Source organism: Panthera tigris, chromosome D4 (assembly GCF_018350195.1).
Source record: "Panthera tigris isolate Pti1 chromosome D4, P.tigris_Pti1_mat1.1, whole genome shotgun sequence".
NCBI classification, from domain to species: Eukaryota; Metazoa; Chordata; class Mammalia; order Carnivora; family Felidae; genus Panthera; species Panthera tigris.
In genome coordinates, this window is record NC_056672.1 from 72,408,917 (window position 1) to 72,432,071 (window position 23,155).

The 23,155-nt window shown below is 43.7% G+C and overlaps 1 protein-coding gene across 2 annotated transcripts in view; it reads left to right on the forward strand.

Moving 5' to 3' along the window:
• The window catches only part of SNX30 (sorting nexin family member 30), a 111,120-nt gene that overhangs the window by 35,044 nt on the left and 52,921 nt on the right, over positions 1-23,155 (forward strand). For both annotated transcript variants that reach the window (XM_042963410.1, XM_042963411.1), the window contains exon 2: positions 15,918-16,109. In XM_042963410.1, the coding sequence (XP_042819344.1) occupies positions 15,918-16,109 (192 nt within the window). The remainder of the gene's footprint in view (positions 1-15,917; positions 16,110-23,155) is intronic.

Below are 23,155 nucleotides of genomic sequence, written 5' to 3' on the forward strand. Positions count from 1 at the left end.
ATGTGTTGGAAAACATCTCTCTTTTGGTCTATAGAATAAAGAGAAAGTGATCTTTATTTTGCCCCATTCTGTCTGCTATCTCGTAGAGACAATCAAGTGTTTTTTTTTGTTTTGTTTTTTGTTTTTTACTATTTGAAGAAGGATGCTTAAAGCATTTAATTATGTGTAAAAGAGGAATATGATCTTTAGCTAAGTTTTGTGAGACAACAGCTATACCTAAGGAGTGGCTTTGAAGAAAGTGTGCTCTCCTTTAATCTATCAGCACCCCTCCCTTCCCTGCCCAGCAACCTTAGCTAAAAAAATAGCAATCTTCACTTCGGACAGTTGACGTTCTTCCCTAGCATGTGTGAAGAGTAAAGAAAGACGTCTTGAGAAATCGTTGCTGTTTATTGATCTCTTGCATATTGGCTTCAGGACAGGCCTCCCTGCCTCTCTGTGTAGATGGATATCCCACAGCCATTGCCACGCTACCACATGGGAACCACCCACATCCGACGTTTTGTCCTCGTTGTAGGCTCATAAGGCTCATAAGGTCGTGAGATGTTTTTCCTCATTCTTTCCTTGACTTTTTTCCTTCGTCTGTTTCTGTCCCCCTGCTGCTACCTGGAGGGCTTATTTCTGCCTCTGAGCTGGGAACACCCACGTAAGAGGGCCAGTTGACCTTGTTAAAGCCCTCTTCTTGGATGCCCCTCTTTCCTGTCATTTTTCTGCTTTCCTTGTGTGGTTACTTAGTTGCAAAACTCTTTTGAGCTGTTTTGGTTTAGGATGTTCTATTCCTGCTTTTTCTTTTACTGTTGAGACTGTGATCAGACTCTCAGTTATTGAGTGCCTTTTTCTATGCCAGTGAATCAATTAACCTTGGGAATGAAAAGAAATCCCTCACATCCGGTGTGAGTCACGTCAGCAGGAATGTGGGAATTAGATCTGGAGCAGCCAGGTGGATCTCAAGCCTGGAAATTCATTTGCACTTTGGGGTAAGGGCCGGACACACTTAAGCCTTCTCAAAGGGATGCTGTGGGGAAACCTTGTCTCAGGCTTTGAAGAGTTCCACAGAAAAAGTTTTTAGCTCCTTTGTGGTAAAGTGCAGATTCCTGAATCAAAACGACAGTGCTGAATGTCACAAAAGTCGTATTGAGAGAATACTATGTATGCATCCTGTACAAGGAGAAAAACAATGACGTGAAAACTTTTTTTGGGGGGGGCGCCTGGGCAGCTCAGTCTGTTAAGTGTCTGACCTCGGCTCAGGTCACGATCTCACAGCTCGTGAGTTCGAGCCCTGTGTCAGGCTTGGTGCGGACAGCTCAGAGCCTGGAGCCTGCTTCGGATTCTGTGTCTCTCTCTCTCTCTCTTCCCCTCCCCTGCTCACATTCTGTGTCTCTCTCAAGTAAAATAAACATCTTTTTTTAAAAAACATTTTTTCAGCAAGCGTGACCTATTTGAATATAGTCACATAGTTCTTTCTAATTTAACAAATTCTCGTCTCAGATTAGTTTTAGGTTTGGGTTGAGGGTTTAAGAATATCTCCACCCCCAAAAGTAGGGTATATGGGTCACAAATCATGGCATGTGAGGGTACTTTACAAGATGGCAGTTTGAAGTTGGGGAGCTCATGGAAGTTGAAATGTACTTCTGTTTCCTCTTTTTAATTTAAGGAGTTTAGAATCCACAGTGCTTATTATTTCCCCGTGGGTATTTTGGGGACTCTAAAAATGGTAGGTTCTCTCTGAAGGAGGATTCAAATTCCCATGTGCACACACAGAAATTTGCACATAAATTTTTGGCATGCAGTGCTTATGAATTCCTGAGAAAGAGTCCCTGTTAGAGAGGAATGGTATACTTGAAGTAATTTTTGAGGCAAGGACACTTTTAGTTTTACTAAATGTGCAAGGCTTTTTTTTTCTCTTTAAAGATTTTATTTTTTAAGTCCTCTCTACACCCAACATGGGGCTGGAACACACAACCCCGAGATCAAGAATCACATGCCTCACTGGCTGAGCCAGCCAGGAGCCCCAGTGTGCTAGGATTTTTAAGCATAGCCGAGGGGTGCGGGCGGTAAGCGTGGACTCCACAGTAGCCCCCTGGCACTTGATATTGGTAGTTGAGTCCTGCCTTGTTCCGCTTCTCACTTGAAAGGTTGTTGCCTTTGAAAATGTTTGGTCTGGAAAGATGGTTAATCAGCAAGTATTTGGCCACCTAGTACATATTCAGCTATGTATAGTATATTGTTTCCTCCAAGTCCTTGTTCTGAAAACCAAAAATGCCCCTTCTTTGAATTTTAACTTGTTCCATCGAATACGGAGCGCATCCGGATGTGTAGTACTGTGTCACATGGTAGCACGAAAATGTGAAAATCAGAACCAGGTGTTTGTTTTTGTTTTTAAAGATTTTATTCTTATGTAATCTGTACACCCAGCATGGGGCTTGAACCCACAACTCTGCCGACTGAGCCAGCCAGGTGCCCCTAGACCCAGGTTTTGTAAGATGAATGAATGGTACAGTTAAGAGATATTCGCGAAGGATGGGAAAGAACCAACACTTATTGAGGGGTTCTTCTAGGCACGTTACGGTTTTTCTTTAATATGTACACCCTCCATGTCTAGATGGAGACATGGGGGCTCAGAGAGATTGGGTGCCTTACTCCAGGCCTGGCGAGGAGCAAAGCCAGAATGCAAGCCCGGTCATTTGAACTCTAAGCCCAGATCTTCCTTCTTTGCTTCTTTTGTTACAGATCAAAGTGGGAGGAGTGGGTTAGGATAGGAAGAACGTATAAAGGAGGACCTTAGACAGTATCACAGCAGATTAACTTCCTGATCTTTATGAAATGTCACTTATTCTCTGTTGATTAGCGATCATAATGTAAGTTTTTCTCAATTGATCTTTTTTCTGCTTGTCTACATCACTCACCTTCTTACGTAAGATACAAGGAGGAAGCATCTAGGTTGTGTAGCACGACCCTAGAATAGAGACCAAAGACCTGGATTCCTGGCATTTCCACTTACGTGACCTCATGCATGCCACTTCTAAGGCTTTTCTTATATCTGACTCAGACAACTTGGATGGTCTCTGAGGGGTTCTATGCCCCAGACCCTTGTGTAATTTGGTGCAGAAACGTCAGTGGGGGAATGTCTTTACCTAGCTTTTAATTGATAGAGTAGGTCAAGATGGGCAAAAAAGAGCAGGTTTTTAGGGAGAGTCACATTTTCTTTGAATATGTGCTTTTGGGGGAGATTTAATCCACATTTTGTTTTTATTTATTTATTAATTATTATTATTATTATTATTTTAAGGAGGCTTCATGCCCAATGTGGAACCCAACACAGGGCTTGAACTCACCACCCTGATATCAAGACCTGAGCCAAGATCAAGAGTCAGACACTTAACTGACTGAGCCACCCAGTCAGTTTAACCCACACTTTTAGAAAGCTGCCTTCCTGGGTTTTTGAGTCCTCCAGATGGCCTGCACATACCTGGCTAGCAATAGAGGCAAACCTTTGTGTTATGAGTCATAGTAACCATTCAGTTAGGGACAGACTTTTGAAAATACCTCTCCTCCTTCAGGGGTTGTGATTTCTCAGCTTGGTCTCCCACAGCTTTGTTTTGCCTGTGGGCAAATTCACTGTTCTCCTTCTCAACATCCTTTGTCCCCCTCCTTTGTTTTGCATTAGGACTCATATTGCCTTGCACCTGTAGAGGTTCTCATGCCCCTTCGCCCAGCTGGATTGAGTCCTCGAAACACTTTTAAAGTGTTTGGTGGCCCTTTTGTTTTTGTGTGGTAGCTCTGCATCAGCACTTGAGCTAATGTGTGTTAGGTGTTCAATATGTGGTTGAAACGGAGTTTCCTCCTTAGAAGGAATGAAAAAGGGTCATGTTTCAATTCATCTGAGGATGGGAGAAAAACCTTTGCTCCTAAGAATCACAAGAATGTCTGGAGAAGTGGTTGTTAGTCTGGAGATTTTTAGAAAAAGCATTGGAATCTTAGCCAAAGAATGTAGACTTGTGCTCCTTCATTTGGGCTTCACTGTGTTCTGGTTGGAGGCCTTCTTTTGCATCAAGCCAGTCGGTGGATTTTACTTGAAAGGCAGGTTTTCTGATAGAAAATCTAGGGAAATATTTTCAGTTTCTAAACAGCTTTATTAATCTACAAATAAAGCTTTGAAACAGGTGATTTCTTTTTCTTCTTTCTTTCTTTCTTTCTTTCTTTCTTTCTTTCTTTCTTTCTTTTCTTCCTCCCTCCCTCCCTCCCTCCCTTCCTCCCTTCCTACCTTTTTTTTTTTATAAATTTTTTTTTTAACGCTTATTTATTTTTGAGACAGAGAGAGACAGAGCATGAATGGGGGAGGGTCAGAGAGAGGGAGACACAGAATCTGAAACAGGCTCCAGGCTCTGAGTGGTCAGCACAGAACCCGACGCGGGGCTCGAACTCATGGACCGTGAGATCATGACCTGAGCCGAAGTCGGCCACTTAACTGACTGAGCCACCCAGGCGCTCCTCTTCCTACCTTTCAAGAGTGCTCACACTCGAGCAGGGGAGGGGCAGAGGGAGGGGGGAGAGAATCCCAAGCAGGCTCCATACCCAGTGCTGAGCCTGGCATGGGGCTTGATCTCAAGACCGTGAGATCATAATGTGAGCAGAAATCAAGAGTCCCATGCTTAACTGACTGAGCCACCCTGGCACCCTGAAACAGGTAGTTTCTTAACCCATGTCTAAAGAAGAGTCTTTACCTCATAAGAAATGGTCCAGGGGCGTCTGGATGGCTCCGTTGGTTGAGCATCCGACTTTTTTTTTTTTTTAATGTTTATTTATTTTTGAGAGAGAGAGAGAGAGAGAGAGAGAGACAGAGTGCAAGCAGGGGAGGGTCAGAGAGAGAGACACACAGAATTCGAAGCAGGCTCCAGGCTCTGAGCTATCAGTATAAGAGCCTGATGTGGGGTGTGAACCCATGAGCCATGAGATCATGACCTGAGCCGAAGTCAGATGCTTAACCAACTGAGCCACCCAGGCACCCCTGACTCTTGGTCTCAGCTCAGGTCATGATCCCAGGGTTGTGGGATTGAAGCCCGAGTCAGGCTCTGAGAGCCTGCTTAAGATTCTCATTTCCCATGAGTGGAATGATATGTGTGGTCTTTGATGTCTGGCTTCTTTCACGGAATGTTTTCAAGGTTCATTGTTGATGTTTTCTGATATAAACTCTTAAAAATATTTAGGAGCTTTATTTATTTATTTTTTGTTTCTCCCCTACCCCTCTGCATTCTCTTTAAAAGTCTCATCATATCCAGCCTGGTTCCTGGAAAAATCTGTCATGGAACCAGTATTGTTTTTGTTTCTTAAACAAATTTTATGTATGTGTTTTAAAAATTCCAGTATAATTAGGGGTGTCTGGGTGGCTCAGTCGGTTGAGTGCCGGCTTCAGCTCCGGTCATGATCTCGCGGTTCATGGGTTCGAGCTTTGCATCAGGCTCTGGGCTGACAGCTCAGAGCCTGGAGCCTGCTTCAGATTCTGTGTCTCCCTCTCTCTGCCCCTCCGCCGCTCATGCTCTATCTCTCTCAAAAATAAATAAACACTATTTTTTTTTTAATTCCAGTATAATTAACATACAGTGTTATATTAGCTTCAGGCATATAATATAATGATCCAACAATTCCATACATTACTCAGTGCTCGTCATGATAAGAGTACTCTCAATCCCTTCACCTGTTTCACCCATCCCTCTTTCACCTCCTCTCTGGCAACCACCAGTTTTTTCTCTGTATTTAAGAGTCTGGTTTTTGTTTCCCTTTTTTTTCTTTTTTTTCTTTCTTAAATTCCACATATGAGTGAAATCATATGCTATTTGTCTTTTTCTGACTGACTTATTTCACTTAGCATTGTACCCTCTAGATCCATCCATGTAGTTTCAAATGGCAAGATTTCATTATTTTTTATGGCTGATATTCCATTATATATATATCTATAGATATATAGATCTATAGATATATAGATCTATAGCTATATCTAGATATATCTAGATATAGCTATAGATCTATATATATACCTCATCTTTTTTTTTTTTTTAATATTTATTTTGGGAGAGAGAGCGAGAGAGCGCACAGGCAGGGGAAGGGCAGAGAGATAGGGAGAGAGGTAATCCTAAGCAGGCTCTGCACTTAGCAGGCGGAGCCTGACGCCGGGCTCAATCCCATGACAGCGAGATCATGACCTGAACCAAAATCAAGAGTCAGATGCTTAACCAGCTGAGCCACCGAGGTGCCCTGATATATTCTTCTTTTTAAAAATTCTTTTTTTAAAAAAATGTTTATTTATTTTTGAGAGAGCATGAGGGGAAAGGGACAAAGAGAGAGAGAGGAACAGAGGATATAAAGCAGGCTCTGCACTGACAGCAGTGAGCCTGACACGGGGCTCAAACTCACAAGCTATGAGATCATGACCCAAGCCGAAGTTAGATGCTCTACTGACTGAGCCACCCAGGTGCCCCTAAAAATTCTTTTACTATACCACTTGCTGTTACTTTATTGACAGTGTTTACACTTCTATCTAATTTCCTTTTCTGTACTAGTATTTTGATATCAGATATAGTTAATCCTTATAAAATGATTTAAAAGGTTTATTATTAAAACATTTTAAAGTTATTTATTTATTTATTTTTATTAAAAAAAATTTTTTTTAACGTTTATTTATTTTTGAGACAGAGAGAGACAAAGAATGAACGGGGGAGGGGCAGAGAGAGAGGGAGACACAGAATCGGAAGCAGGCTCCAGGCTCTGAGCCATCAGCCCAGAGCCCGACGCGGGGCTCGAACTCACGGACTGCGAGATCGTGACCTGAGCCGAAGTCGGACGCTCAACCGACTGAGCCACCCAGGCGCCCCTAAAGTTATTTATTTTTAATTTTATTAATGTTTACTTATTTCAGAAGTGGGAAGGGGTACAGGGAGGGAGACACAGAATCCAAAGCAGGCTCCAGGCTCTGAGCTGTCAGCACAGAGCCTGACGCGGGGCTCGAACCCACAAACTGTGAGATGATGACCTGAGCTGAAGTCAGACGCTTAACCGACTGAGCCACCCAGGTGCCCCAATATTTATTTATTTTGAGAGAGAGGGAGAGAGCACGAGCAGGGGAGGGAAAGAGAGAGGGAGAAAGAGAGGATCCCAAGCAGGCTCCATGCTGACAGCATGCGGGCCTTGATTCCATGAGCTGTCATATCATGACCTGAGCCAAAATCAAGAGTTAGATGCTTTAAATGACTTAGCCACCCAGGCACCCCTCTCCATTTTTTAAAAGTATGTGTCTTAGAGTAATTGGATAAAACAGAACTTGCTCCTTGAGTTTCGGTGGAGCTGAGCTGTACAACCATGGGGCTTAGCTTACCTTTCAGTAAAAGTTCTGTGACAGCAGTTCTGTGGTTATTTAGATTTTCTACCTCAACTAAATTTCATTTTGGCCATGTATTTTCCTGTAAAGGTATCTATCTCATCTAGACTTGCAAGTTCATTGGCATAGTTTTTCACAGCATATCCTTGTAATTTATAATCATGCAAAGAGGTAATAGTTACTGCCTCTTCCTCTCCCTACCCCACCACTGTATATTGATCAGACTTCCTAAATTTTACTTGATCTAATTCATCTTTTAGAAGAAATATATTCTGGTTTGGCTTGCAATATTTACTCTTTTCTGTTTTCAGTTTATACTTTAGCTTCTTTATTCCCTCTTCCAGTTTTGACTTTTGTTAGAGCCTAAAGTGTTCTATTTCATGAGGTAAATCATACATACTTGTATTTATCTGCTCTTGAGGACTGGGCTACTTTCTTCATGTTTTGGTCTTCTTGGGTCTGAATGATGAGCGAAGATAGGCTGGATATATTTTTAGGTTTTCCTGTGTCTAATGAGATAATGCAGGCCTGCCATTTGCCACCTATCAGAACAAGTGAATTAATGGATCCCCTCTCTTTCCCCATGATGTTAGAATTGTCTTCTCAGATCTTAGGTTATCAGTTGCCAGATCAGTTGAGTGATCTATCAGTGGGGAAGAGTCAGAAGGAAGAAAGCCAGGGTCCTGGATAGTCACTCAGGGAAACTTGGCCTCATTTCTCTCTGCATCTGGATCCAGCATAGCCTGGCTTCCTTCTGGTTTTGGGTTTTCTCCCCATCTCGGTGGAGCCCAGCTCCTTCAGTTTGCGGTCTCTGTGGTTGGTTGGATCTTCCCAGGGCAGCTGGCCAGCTGCCTTCATGTTCCTTTGGCTCTTGGCTTGCATTTGCATCTCTACCCTTCATGGTGAGAGGAAGCAGTGTGTGTGGGCAGACACCCTTTGCTGGTGGTCCTTACACGGTGTATCTGCCTGTGCTTGGCATCCCCTCGTCCACAGCAGCCAGATACTCTGGTGGTCCTCCTTTGCCCCGCTGTTGGCCCTCCCACTTGCCCATCCCCCCAGAAGTTTGCACTTTCAAATTAGAGTGTAGGTGAGGGCTTCAGGGCATTTTCTACGTCTTAGGAAACCTTGATAAATAACCTTGAGTGACTTCAGGGACATGGGTTAAAGATACCTCTTAGTTCTTTTCCTCACTTGTGTCCCAGTTATATCCCATAGAAAACCTTTGGAGGTTTTAGCATTTGGATGGCATTCTTGCCTGGTTTCCAGTCTGGTCCAATTCTAGTCACTGCTTTTCTTTTTCTTTTTCTTTTTTTCCCCTCACTGCTCTTTCTCTTCCCTTCTGTAGCTTGTTAAGTGAGTATCTGGAGAATGGAAAGAGGGAGAGAACAGGGTGTGTCTGTGCTCAGCTCACAGAGTTTATCTAGGAGTCTAGTTTTATAATCTTTAAATGAGTGTGTAACATTCCTATTAATATAAACACGATCATTTCCTGGTTATCGAGCCTTTTGGGATTTTTCCAGGGTTCACTCCGTGTTCTTTGCTCTGCTATGAACATCCTTGAACAGAACATTTTTGAGAGTTTCCCTTTGATTGTATTCTCCAAAGTGGGCTTAAATTTAACTTTACGACAAAGTCAACAATCAGGAGTGTTCTGTTCAGCCTCTGTAGGACCTATTCATTCTTCAGGCATCTCCTGTGTGCCTGGCAGGAGGCAGGTAAATAGAGACGAGTCAGGTACATTATGAGCACTCTCCCCTTCGGTGTGAGGACGCCTTACATCAAGCTGTCCTGAAACTAGATCATGTTGCCCACTTCCCTCTCATAGTATCAAAAAGAGAGCTTCGAGTGTTTAAGCAGGACTTTTTTTTTTTTTTTTAGTTTTTATTTTAGTCACCTGGTGCTCATCACAAGTGCTCTCCTTCATCCCCATCACCTATTTCACACACTCCCCACCCCCCACCCCGCCTCTGGTAACCATCAGTTTGTTCTCTATAGTTAAGAGTCTCTTTCTTGGTTTGTCTCTGTCCTTCTCTCTTTTTTTTCCCCTAAGCATGACTTTCTGAAAATTAAATCCATATTGGCTCCTAATGTATACCACTTTCTTTTCATAAACCACATGTATAATGTAATATAGAGTTTTGCCAGTGATTTATGTTAATTTAATCATCTGTCTTCTGCCTGGCTGACCACACCAGTGGACCTGGTAACTGAAATTCTTTGAACCAGAGGGGTTTCTGTAGCAGCTCATGTACGTATTTCTCTTCCTAGGTAAAAAGGGGTAGAGGGGGAGAAGAAATTCACTTATAACTGAAACCTGCGTTAGGTGAGAATTAATATTTGGGAACAATGAGGTGTTTTCATTTATTTATATGTTGTAATTTTCACAAGAGTTACTGTAGCTACAGTAAAATCGTTAAGGAAAGTGTATTTGGGGCCCCAGCGATGACTCCCCATACAGTTTTTATCTTCAGCAGCATTTGTTAAGTGTCTGTTGTGAGCCCAGCCCCATAGTCTCCAGGGGGATGCAAGAGTACTTGCAGGCAAGTTGATTTGGCCTTTTTTGTTGTTTTTTGTGTTTTAGTCTCTTACTAGTGTTGTAGCACCCACTGTGTTCCAGGCACTATTCCATCTGCTTCATGTACTAGCTAATTCAATCCCATTATACCCATTTTATAAACGAGGAGATTAGGGCATAGAGAGGTTAAGAAACTTGCCGGAGTCTACTCTGAACTGGGGTTCAGAACTGCCCAGTCATTGCCAGGCTCGGTGTCGTTGTCATCTGACAGACCTTTATTGAGTCCCTTCTACTGGCAAGGGATTGAGTTGGATCATTTCTAAGACTCATTCATTTATCAGCTATATGTTGAGTGCCTACTATGTGCCAGAGGATAGAGGAGAAGAAAATATGACAAAGTCTCTCCTCTTGTCGGACCGTCAGTTAATACATAATAACTTTTCAGACGGTGAGAGTCTGTGACTAAAATAAAGGCAGGGAAGGCTCTGGGAAGTGATAGAGGGGTGCAGGGGTATTTTTAGATTTTGTGGGCTGAGAAGGCATCATTTGGGCAGGAACCTATTTTTTTAAAATATTTTTCATGTTTATTTATTTTTGAGGGAGAGAGAGAGAGAGAGAACAAGTGGGAGAAAGGTAGAGAGAGAGGGAGACACAGAATTTGAAGCAGGCTCCAGGCTCCGAGCCGTCAGCACAGAGCCTGACACAGGGTTCGAACCCATAGGCCATGGGACCACGACCCAAGCTGAAGTTGGACACTTAACCAACTGAGCCTGGCACCCCTAGCAGGAACCTTTTTGAAGAGAAGAGCCAGCCACGTGGGAATGTGAGGGGAGAGGACTGGTCCAGGTACGGTGAGCAGCAAACATGGAAGCACTCAGGTCTAGGTGAGCTGAGACCTGTGCATCTGGAACGTGATGAAGCAGGGGAAGAACGTCAAGGATGAGGTCAGGGGGAATGGTGAGGTCACATTGGCCCTCATAGGTTATGGGAGGGAGGTTGGATTTGATTCTGAGTGTGAGTGGGTGTCTTTGAGAGTTTTGAGCAGGGGAGTGACATGCTCTGATTAACACTGCTCAAAGAGCTGCCTGGCTGCAGTATGGAAGCCTGACCCTAGGGCAGCAAAAACGAACCAGGAGCCTTTGCATTGAGCCAAGGATTCTGCCACTTCTCGCGTTCCATGGTTCATGTTGGTCAGAAACATGCTGCTGTCCCATAGCACCTGCTCGAAGAACTTAGGTCTCTCACTGTTGCATGCCTGCTGCTAGAGTACTGGACTGTCCTCTCTTCCTAGATTTTCATATTTTTGTTAAAATATTTTTTCTGAGGCGCCTGGGTGGCTCAGTCGGTTGAGCGTCCGACTTCGGCTCAGGTCATGATCTCATAGTTCGTGGGTTCGAGCCCCGCATCGGGCTCTGTGCTGACAGCTCAGAGCCTGGAGCCTGCTTTGGATTCTCCCTCTTTCTCTGTTCCTCCCCTGCTCATGCTCTGTCTGTGTCTCTCCTTCAAAAATAAATAAAAACATTTAAAAAAATGTAAAATATTTTTTCTAATGTTTATTTATTTTTGAGAGACAGAGTGTGAGCAGGATGGGGACAGAGAGAGGGAGACACAGAATCCGAAGCAGGCTCCAGGCTCCTAGTTATCATATCAGCACAGAGCCCAACATGGGGCTCAAACCCTCAGGACGTGAGGTCATGACCTGAGCTGAAGTCTGAGGCCCAACCAACTGAGCCACCCAGGCGCCCCTAGATTTTCATATTTTCTCTCCACATTTGCTTCTCATGGGGACCATATCTTGAGGGGGAGTCATTTGAGGGCGTAACTTGTATTAAGACCCTAAGGGAAGTGTTAGCTTTCCTTGACTGGCTTTGAAAACAGAAGCTTCATATTTACCCAGAAGGATTTATGGCCAGATGGTGGACATGAGGGATGTTGTTGGGTTGGAAAAAGCCACACAAAAGGCGTTCAGCTTGATAAGAACCTTGAACTCAGAACTAGAAACCTGCGTTCAGCTCTTAGCATAGCAGTGACTAGCTTCATTTGGACACATGACCTAACCTTTTTGAGTTGCCTCCTTCTTGGTAGAGACAGTATATCTGTCTTGCTAACCATCACAAGGCTGACATGAGCTGTAATGAAATAAGAATGTGGACACAGGGCCGCCTGGGTGGCTCAGTTGGTTAAGCATCTGACTTCAGCTCAGGTCGTGATCTCCTGTTTGGTGAGTTCGAGCCCCACATCAGGCTCTATGCTGACAGTGCAGAGGCTGCTTGGGATTCTCTCCCTCTCTCTCTGCCCCTCCCCTGTACTTGCGCATGTGTGCTCTCTCTCTCTCTCTCTGTATATGTGTGTGTGTGTGTGTGTGTGTGTGTGTGTATAAAGATTATATATATAGTCTTATATATATGTGTATATATATATATATATATATATAGTGTACGTATATATAAAGAATGTGGAAACACTGTGTGCACATGTGCCATTGAAAGCTGAGCTGGGGGCTCCCGTTTTAGGAAATTATAGACATTTGTAGGTCGTCGACTATTCATATGTGCTTACATAATACTCCGTGAAACACCTGATAGTAAGGGTATGAGTGTTTCCCTGGTCACGTAGTCCTGGGAGGAAAAAATCTTCAGCGTGATAAGGTCTGTTTGACTGACTCTCCCTCCCCCACCCCCACCCCCACCAACTGACTTGAGAACAAGTTAACTTCCCGCCAAGACATCTCAGACCTTTGTGTGGGCTGCTTTTGGAAAGTTATTGGCAGAGGTCCCAGAGCAAAGGTCAGGGGAGTTGGCTTGGAGTCACTGGGACACCTGCAAACAGATGTGTACACACACACACACACACACACACATACACATACACACACACACACAGAGGTGAACAAGACACAGTCACAGTTGTTGGGGACTCACAGTGTTTGTAGATGTTACATATGTAAATAAATGATTAAAACTGAAAACTGCTGGGGCGCCTGGGTGGCTCAGTCGTTAAGCGTCCAATTCTTGATTCCGGCTTAGGTCGTGTCTCATGGTTCTTGACTTTGAGCCCCGCATCGGGCTCTGCGCTGACAGTGCAAACTTGCTTGGGATTCTCTCTTTCCCTCTCTCTCTGCCCCTGCTGTGTGCTCTTTCTCTTTCAAAATAAATAAAACAAACTTAAAAAAAACCCAAAACCCGGAAAACTGCTTCAGTGGTAGTATCTTCAAAGTACTGAGAAGGAGTAACTAATTTCTGCTAGGGGGTGGATCAATGGAGGATTCCAAGAGGAGGGTGCATTTGAACAGATTCAAGTGAGATACTTGGAGACCACTACGTAAAAAAGAGGGGTAGCTTTGCAAGCAAAGGTGAGGAGCACGAAACAGCACGGTGGGTTCCAGAACTGAAGTCGTGAGAAGCAAGGCCGGTAAGATCTGTCCAGGCCAGATGGTGGAAAGCTGCTGTCAGAGCCCATGTTGGCTTATCTGTCTAAAGATTTTGAGTTCTTTGTTTCTCTTGTGCAATGCTTAGCCATCGGCAGAGCCATTCTGAGGCCCAGTGTGCTAGTGTTGATGAAACGTAAGTAAGGGTGGGCCCCTGCGATGCCTGGTGCGGGCCGTGCCTGAGGTCAGTGTTTAAATATTTACTGAAATGATGGAGGCACGATGGTTATTATCGCGGAGCTCCAGAGAAGGTGTCTTCTCAGATCCCTAGACGCTGGGGTATGGCCGCCGCATGCCCTGTCTGTATGCTGACAGGGCAGTCAGATGAGCTGATGCTGCTGTAGCTAAGGTTCTACAGTCACGTCCACACTGAGGGCAGCTACTGTGGGGTTCGCCTTCCCAGCCGACAAGCCCTTGGGCTGAGGAGAAGTGGAGAGCGGGGTCTTCTGTGAATATGGAATTTTTTTAGCAATCACAAAAAATATTTTTGACATTGTGTAAACATGCATGTGATTAAATTATCTGCACTCTAGAAATGGAGACAAAGGAAGGTGCCTTATCTGTTTACTTTCCATCATCCATTGAGTTGGGTGACATTGCCCTTGACTCCAGACTCCGCCTTGTCACAGCCCTCTTTTCAGCTAGAGCCCATGGATGTGACTGCTAGGTTGACCTCTCATTTCCTCTGTGTCCTCTTATCTGGGGGCTAAGTCATATCCAACCTGCAGACAAGAAGAGAGAATTCAAGGGAAAGCATCTCCCCATCTCCAACTTGTGATCTGATGACCAACAGGACAACAGTGTTTCCAAGGTCCTTTCCATGGTGTCATGTCTCTTATTGTATTCCTTAGTCTTTGCCTTCTGATGACTCCAAAGTGACATATAGATGCTCACATCTACTGCTAGACAGGGCTTTGTCTGTTATTAAACCTAAAAACCAAAAGAGGTAAGACTGACTACCATTTTTGGATATTGCAGGAACATGATTTAATCAAGTGGCTTCCCACTAAGGCCTAAAAAGAGGTCCGTAATTTAAAAAATTTTCCATCTCTTTCTTTTCTGTCATTTGTACCCCTCCCCCCATTTGAAAACGTGTATGTTGTGGACAAATTTATACATATACAAAAGAGGAGAAACCTACAGATACTGGCTTCTATAGTTATCAACCTTGGGGCATCTTGTATCATCTATATCTCCATCTACCTATTCTTAATTATTTTGAAGCAAATACCGCATATCCTATCATTTCATCCATGAATATTTTTCTATATATTTCTAAGAGATGAAGTCTTTGTAAAATCATAATACTTCTGTTATCACACCTAATACATTTCTAAATTCCATCAAATAACTGATCAGTATTTACATTTCCCTGAATATCACCAAATCTGTTAACATTTTTTAAATGTTTATTATTTTTGAGAGAGCGAGAGCGAGCCAGGGAGGGGCAGAGAGAGAAGGAGACACAGAATCTGAAACAGGCTCCAGGCTCCGAGCTGTCAGCACAGAGTCTGATGCTGGGGTCGAACCCATGAACCGTAAGATCATGACCTGAGCCGAAGTCGGATGCTCAACCAACTGAGCCACCCAGGTGCCCCTAACGTTTTGTTTTAATCAGGATCCACTGCAGTTGTCCATAGGTCTCTCAGATTGCTTTACATCTCTAGGTGCTCCTTCTGTCTTTCTGTCTCCTTGCAGTTTATTTATTGAAGAAGCTCGGTCTTTGGTTCTCTTTCATTTCATACAGCATGGGTTTTTCTGATTTCATATTTATAGTATGGTTTAATATCTCCCTCATTCCTCTATATTTCCTACAAGTTGATGTTGTGTCTAGAGATTTATTCAGGATTCAGATTCAATATTTTGGCAAGTATACTTTTTAGGTGGTGGTGGGAACTGCTTTCAGGAGGCACATAATGTTTAGTTGTCTCTTTGTGACGGCTGATTGAGTTTTTAAATGTGCTAAGTATTTAAGAGGGTTCCGATGTGTTAATGTCTACCTGGGCCCCGGTGATCTGGAGAAAGGGGGAAAGGAGAATGCTCTTGCAGTGTGTGCATGGCATTCTTTCTCTGTCAAAGCCTGACGATGGTGGGGCGGTTATGTTCTCTGCCCCTCAACTGTTTGCTTCTGGTGGTTCCTCCAGTGCTTGCTGGAAAATGAATTGGCATGAATTTGGTGTAGAGTACTGCCACAGTTTGTTTCTATTCGTCACAGAAGACCTGTTCACTTAAAAGATGTTAAATAAAGGGCACCTGGGTGGCTCAGTCGGTTAAGCGTCTGACTCTTGGTTTCAGCTCAGGTTATGATCTGGCGGTTCGTGAGTTTGAGCCCCACATCGGGCTCTGCGCTGACAGTGCAGAGCCTGCTTGGGATTCTCTCTCCCCTCTCTCTCTGCCCCTCCCCCACTCGTGTGCTCTCTCTCAAAATAATAAATAAATAGATAAATAAATAAAATAAATGTTAAGCAAAGAAAGGATCAGTTTCTTTGAACATTACTTTTATATTTAGAGATGTTTCTTGGTTTGGTTAAAGCAGCCACTTTTGCTGATGTTCTCCAGATGTGTGTCTTCATTTAATTTGTAAGGTGACTCTTCTCTTCTTTCAGGATCTCATTTTGCCCAACGGTGGTACTCCAGCAGGTACTTCGAGTCCAGCTTCCTCATCTTCCCTTCTCAACAGACTTCAGCTTGATGATGACATTGATGGTGAGACCAGAGATCTCTTTGTCACAGTTGATGACCCCAAGAAGCATGTCTGTACCATGGAGACCTACATTACGTATAGGATCACCACCAAAGTAGGTCCTGTCATTACCTTCCACCCCTGTTGAATGGTCTTAATGAATTGGAGGCCTACCTTCATGGTTGTTGCTTTCTTCCTTCCCTTTGTATGACTCGATTCACCTTCATTCAATGGTGGATGTGGCTTTTTGATACAGAGTAGATGTATTCAGATTAAAAGGATTATATGTGAAGTTTTAATCTTAAAACAAAGGAGAAATTGTGACTGCGGTCTTTCAAATAAAACATTTAATCCCTCTACTTTCACCTATTTTCGGTCATGATATTATTTAACGTTAATAATATCACATTACTATTGAAATTTATGAATTGGCTGTATCATTCGAAATCTCTGGCAAGACCATGGTTGTAATTTGGTGTATTTGGAATGGATCATAGGGGGAGGGGAAGAAGAGAAGATTAGGAACAAATATTTATTGCGTTTTTGCTGTGTGCTAGGTGGGTAGTGGACAGGGTCCTGAGATTGTCTGGCTTAATGTTCGCAGCAACCCTAAAAGGTAGATCTTCTAGTTATAATTTTAGAGATGAGGAAACTGAGGCAGAGACTTTAACTTGTTCACTGTTACAAAGTAGGTAACCAGGATTCTAAGTTGAATTTTTAGGACTATCAATCCCATATTTTTATTTTCAAATCCATACTCTTAAGCTAATTCTACTTATAAAAGAATAACTTTAATGTATCTTTACTTTTTCAATTGTTTTTTCAATATTTTAAGTAGCAGTACAATTTTAGGTTTCAAGCAGTGTTTCTTATCCTTGGCAGTATTGATGTTTTGGACTGAATAATTCTTTGTTGTGTGTGTGAGGGGGTGTCCTATGCATTGTAGGATGTTTCCCAGCATGCCTGGCCTCTACCCACTAGATGCCTGTAGTACCCACCTCCAACCTCCAGTGGAGACAACTAAAAATGTCTCCAGACGTTGCCAAGTATTCCCTGGGGACGACATTACTCCTGGTTGAGAAGCACTGATCCAGAGGAAGAATAACAATATTTACACTATTAGGAGAAAATATACATGATCGCTTTATATATATATCAAGACATAAACGTATACTTCTAACTGGTTTTACTCAGTTACCAGCTTATTATAAAAGGATACATTAAAAAAGAAACAAACCCGAAAATGGAGTCATTTGTCCCCCAGGACAGTAGACCAAGACTTAATTACGGTTTCAACCTATCTCAGGAGTCATCACTTTATATTTTTGAATAAAGAAAGTGCTTTGTTCAGGAAACCATCCTGTTTGTTGGTATTCCTCCGCCACCACAGGCCACATGATGAAGAAGGGTTTACAGATATTTTTAGAAGGTTTAATAGATTGAAGGTGGCTTTGTGAATGGTATTAGGAGAAGCGTTTATGAACATCTCTCTCTTCTGTGCCTTTTCTCTTTTTCATTGTAGAAAATAAATGATTTTTTAAAATATTTTAAAGTTTACTTATTTTGAGAGAGAGAGAGAGAGTGTGTATGTGTGAGCAAGGGAGGGGCAGACAGAGGGAGAGAGGATCCCAAGCAGGTTCTGCACTGTCAGCACAGAGCCTGATGTGGGGCTGGATCCCATGAACCGTGAGATCATGACCTGAGCCGAAATCAAGGCTTAACCGACTAAGCCCCCCAGGTGCCCCTGAATTAAGTTTTTATTTTGAAAATTTAGTAGGTTCTGTACTTGCCTAAATTCTTTGGGGGGGGTGGGGAGCAGACAGTAAAGTACACTCAGATTTGATCTTTTATTGGATGACAGTGCTATATTTTAAAGATGATGCGAGTACTGGAGCACTTGGCTGGCTCAGTCCTTTAAGCCTCCAACTCTTGATTTCGGCTCAGGTTGTAATCTCACAGTTTGTGAGTTTGAGCCCCGTGTTGGGCTCTGTGCTGACAGCATGGAGCCTGCTTGGGATTCTCTCTCTGCTCCTCCCAGGCTTGCACGCTCTCTCTCTCAAAATAAATAAACAAAAAAATTTAAAAAATTGTACAAGTACTATAAATACTTTATTGTGAAAAATAAAGTAAATGACAGTAAAGACCAAATACAAGTCTCACTTAGCCTTTCTCACTTAAGTTGTTCTCGCTGAATGCTGCCATTGTTGAAATTTGGTATACATCCTTCCCAGTCTTTTTTTGTGTTTACATATGTGCATATATAGTTAAAATATATATAATTCAGATTTCACTGCAATATTGTTTTCTAACTTCCCCCTCTACAATATTTTTGAAGACCTTTCCATGTTCATATGAATATAGAGAGAGCTTAGTTTTTTAATCTCTAATTATTTATGCAATGATTATAGAGTATCTTTTCCCTATGGACATTTCAGGCCTTTGTCAGATGTTTCTTTGCTATTACTGCCCTGTCCTTCCTGCACCTGGTTCGCATTCAAAAATTTGTCCACGTATGTGTGCACGTGTACATGCACCCGCGCAATCTTCCCCTGTCACCGTTGACCCTGGGTGCCTGTTATTTCCCAGGCAGTGATCTAGATGCTTAGATGGATGTTAAGTCGTCAGAGGTCCTAGGTTGATACCCGTCTTCCCGTGAATTATTTCCGTTTTTTGCCCCTAGGGCCAACTTATTTTTTACTCTGTAGTCAGCAAAATGCAAAACCTGTTTTTCTGAAATTTATGCTCTAAAACAGCTGAATGACGAGGTGGCCGCCTCACTGGCACAGCAGTGCTCGCCAGCCTTACCACTTCCCACCCTCCTTGACTCCTCTGCCCTGCAGTGGACCTCCCGGAATGCCAGTACTGCGGGACCTCTGTTCACTGAGTCACAGGCTCAGGCGCCTGGTGCTGGCCACCACTCTCCCCTGTGCCCGTCTGTTTCCGTCCTTCCTTACCCCCTTTCCTCGGTGTTCTTGTCTCTGTCCCTTCTTTGTGGGGTTATTTGATTCCCTGTAAGTCAGAACTTTTCCAAGTTCTAATTCCGCATTTTCACTTCTCTGTGACGCTCCCACCTGTGGGTGAGCTCATTGCAGAATTAAGTTTTACTTCTTACTGTCAATTCTGTCTCAAACCAGAGTCCTTTTCTTTTCCTGGTTCAGGTAGTGACACCAAGCTTAACGTCTTGGTGGTGCATTTGGGACCTTCTTTCTGAACGTTGCATTAAAGCGTATCTACACATATCCCTATGTAGCCACGCACCCTGTGCTGTGTGGGGATGAGAGGAGGATTACAAACAGGAACACAGGGTCTCACACACTGGTCTTGCCCTGGGACCCCCACTTCTGCTGTGGTTTTCTAGCAGAGATAGTGGTCAGAGGACGAGGTTATACAAATACTTTATTACTTTGAGCTTTGACTCCCCTGTCCTACTTCAGATTCCTGATGACCAAAGCTGGACAAAGTAGAGAGCTGCTTTTGCTTGAGATAAAATGAGCCTAGGACTGAGAGCCAATGCAGGCAGAACCCTCCTCTACCCCAACCCAAGTCATGGGCACCTTCCCTCTCCAGTGGTGGGGAGCCAGCCTGGGCATTTTCTTTTTCTTTTTCTTTTTTTTTTTTTAATTTTTTAAAAATGTTTATTTATTTTTGAGACAGAGAGAGACAGAGCATGAACAGGGGAGGGTCAGAGAGAGGGAGACACAGAATCTGAAACAGGCTCCGGGCTCCGAGCTGTCAGCACAGAGCCCGATGCGGGGCTCAAACCCACGGACCGCGAGATCATGACCTGGGCCAAAGTCGGACGCTCAACCAACTGAGCCACCCAGGCGCCCCAGCCTGGGCATTTTCAAGGCAAGCAGGCAGACCCTGGCTCTTCTCTGCAGGCTTTTAGAAAGTATCATCATCATAGTAACTAATTACTGAGCACTTACCATGTGCTGGTGCTGTGCTTTTTTTGTAACAGAAACCTTTTATTTTATCTAAGTAATACGTGCTTGTTGTAGAGAAACTAGGAAATTCAAGTAAGCTAAAACAATAAAATAAAAGAGCATCTATAAGCTCACCAGCCGGAAATAATCATTTCTAAATTTCTGAGCAATTTGTCTCTATCCACGTACGAAAATGAGTATTCTGCAGGCTGCCCATTCACTGCATGTGGTGCGGCATCTTTCTCTGCTAGCAAATGCCAGTAAGCACACCGTCATGCTGTCACTTCTAAGACGACAACAGTGCTCTGCTATATGGGTGAGCTGCCATTTATTTCGTGCTAAGTGCTTTAAATATATTGTCAGTTAATCCTCTGTATACCGCTCACTGAAGCAGGTATAGGTGGTGTTTTTCCTTTGTGGATGAGGAAACGGAGACACAGACATATTAAGAAAATTACTCAAAGACATGCAACTGATGAGTGATGGAGCTAGAACTTGAATCCAGATCTGTCTATGCTGTACTTCCACAAGGCATGATTTGCCAGAGAGGGATGGCTCCACCCACTTCCCCAGCACTGTGCACCGTCTACTACCTGGCCTGGCTGTTGAAACTGATGAAGTGGAAATAGACAGGAGCCTTCAGCTTCCTTTAGGAGCTGTCCTCCTCTTGTCTCTTACCCCATCTCCTTAGTAAGCACCAAGTCTTGTGCCCCAACTGGCTCTTCTCAGGCTAGATGCCACTTAGAGATCAAGGATACACAAGGATTGCGAAGTGGGCGTTAGATTTGATGACAAGAGGGCTATCCGTGACTGTGGTGAGCGCAATTGACATGGGGTCGTGGGGCAGAACCCAGTTGGCAGTGGGTTCGAGTGAGTGAAAAGAAAGACACGAGTGTTGGTAGTTTGCAGGTGAAGTGAGAACAGGAGCTGGAGGAGGTGTGGACTTGAAGGGAGGGGGGCGCTTTTTGTTTGGTTTCAAGGATGGACATGACCTGTGTAAGTGCCCAGAGCCCAGTGTTGCTAGAGGAGACATTCAGGTGAAGTTTGGAGGGGAGGATGGAAGCCGCAGAGCAGAGAGGGCGAATAGCCTGAGCAGAAGTGGATGGAATGAGTGGCCTCTTTTGGGGGAGGTATACTTTTGCCATTGTTTCTCGAGGAGGAAGGGAATTTTTGTCCTGTTTGGTTTTTGTGGCAGCAAGTTGAGGGCTCTGTGCTTCTAGCTGCAGTTTTCCCTCGAGGTCTTCTGCTCAGAAGGAAGGGGAGGTTTGGAAGTAAGGCTGAGAAGTTTTCAAGACTTCTACAGGCTTCTCGTTAACTGATGTGGAAAATGAGAGAGAAAGAGCTGACCAAGGAAGTATGAGACTACTTGGCAGTGTTGAGGGTCCAGTGGTAGATTTTATTGTGTCAGTTAGTGTGTTTGCCTGATGTTGCTTTTCCTCCAGGAGCGTGCTCACACACCTGGGTCTAGTAAAGCAGGAAGTGCACGGTTGCATTTTTGCCAAAGTCGTGTGAATGGACACTAGGAAAGGGATATTTAGGATATTGGCAAATAAAAGGGGATAGGTTATGGAATTGATGCTGAATAAGAAAGGAAGTAAATATGGGATTGGACAGAATGTCAAGGAATTGTAGGTTCCAAGAGGCTGCAGAACCAAGGGTGTCGGGAAATGGAAGAGTCTGAAATACAGGAGATGCTGGTTAGATAGAGGGAGGTCTGAACTTCTGCCAGGTGACAAAGCCTGATGGGAGTGGAAGGAGACACTGGTGGCTCACAGGTGGGTGTTGTGTGCATGAACCACCTGGATCTCAGGGGCACCCAGACTCTGGAAGGGCTTTGGAAAGGAAGCCCGAGAGCTAGGCACTAGAGTCTTCTGGGAATCAGGAAAAGGATGGGTGTCAGCAGACAACAGGTGTGAGAGGTATAGAGACACATACCTCGATGGCCTGAGCCTCTGAAGGGTTTTCATGGGGCTGGGGAGCAGTGTGGAGTGAAGGGGATAGCAACAGCACCTCTTGGTCTTGGGGGGTGGCGTGGAGTTTGTGAGATGTGAGAAAATGAGCAGCATTCTACCTGATGGGACAGCAGGGAGGCTGTAGTCCCAGAGGAGAGCCAGCTTTCAGAATCTGAATAAGTGGAAGAACAGGAATTTAATTATGGAATGGGTGTTCCGGAAGGGCTTGGTGTAAAATGAAGCTCTGAGAAAGGAAGCCCTCAGGAGCGTGAGGAGAGACCAGAAGCCTCCCTGGTCGTGATTCTCAGGTATTCTCTTAGGGTAGCAGGGTTTTGAAGCAGAATGAGATTAGCTGGCTAATATTTGACAAGGGAAGAGGTCCCTTTGCAGGAAAGGGACGGGGATCCGGCTATGGCTTGGACAGATGACATTTCTGATGAAGACCAAATGTCTCTAGAGTACACTGGTTGTAAATTTTGGATTGAATGGGAATTCTCTGGAAGGGCTCCAGGCCACAGTAGTTAGGCACATCAGCTCCTGAGGAATAAGAGTTCTTTTGTGGTAAGATGAGGCCCAATGGACAGATGCTCTGTGGGGTGGGGGGATTGATTGCCCTGTGGATCTGTGCTAGGTCTTCTAAAGTGTTGAATTTGCAAAACAAAAACAAAACACACAACACACACACACACACACACACACACAAAGACCACAAGTTGGCAGGGATGCCTAGAGATATTCACATAGAATGATGGCAAAAATGAATATTCTTCAGTACAACTCTTGCACTCTGTTACCTATTTGTAGATCTGACTTTAGGTGAGTACCCATGACCTTGTGATCTTGTGGGGCATTCTAGATTTTGGAGAGACACAAAACAGTATAGTGGTTGTCTCTGATTATGGAACTGTGGGTGTACCCTTTTCTCTTTTTTATTGTTACTAGAAAATAGAGCAAAAAAACCCTTTTTACTTTATTTTCCTTACTAAGTTAGACCCTGAATTTCACAGAGGAAAATTTTACTACATGCTCCTGGTTGGACTTTTTATTGGCCTGCATATTTTAGGAGTACTCTGAGTCTCAAAACTGACTGGGTTTCTCTCCAGAAATCCACAGTAGTGTCTGTGGCCCAGTTTTAGCAGGTGTGCAGAATTACACGGTGAGTGTGCCTAGCCTCATTTGTGGCTCTAGTTTTTCTCTCTGTCCTTGTTTTTTTTTTTTCCCTTGATCTTTCTCACCTACTTCTAATTTATGTCATTTAATCATATTTCATGTATCATATATCT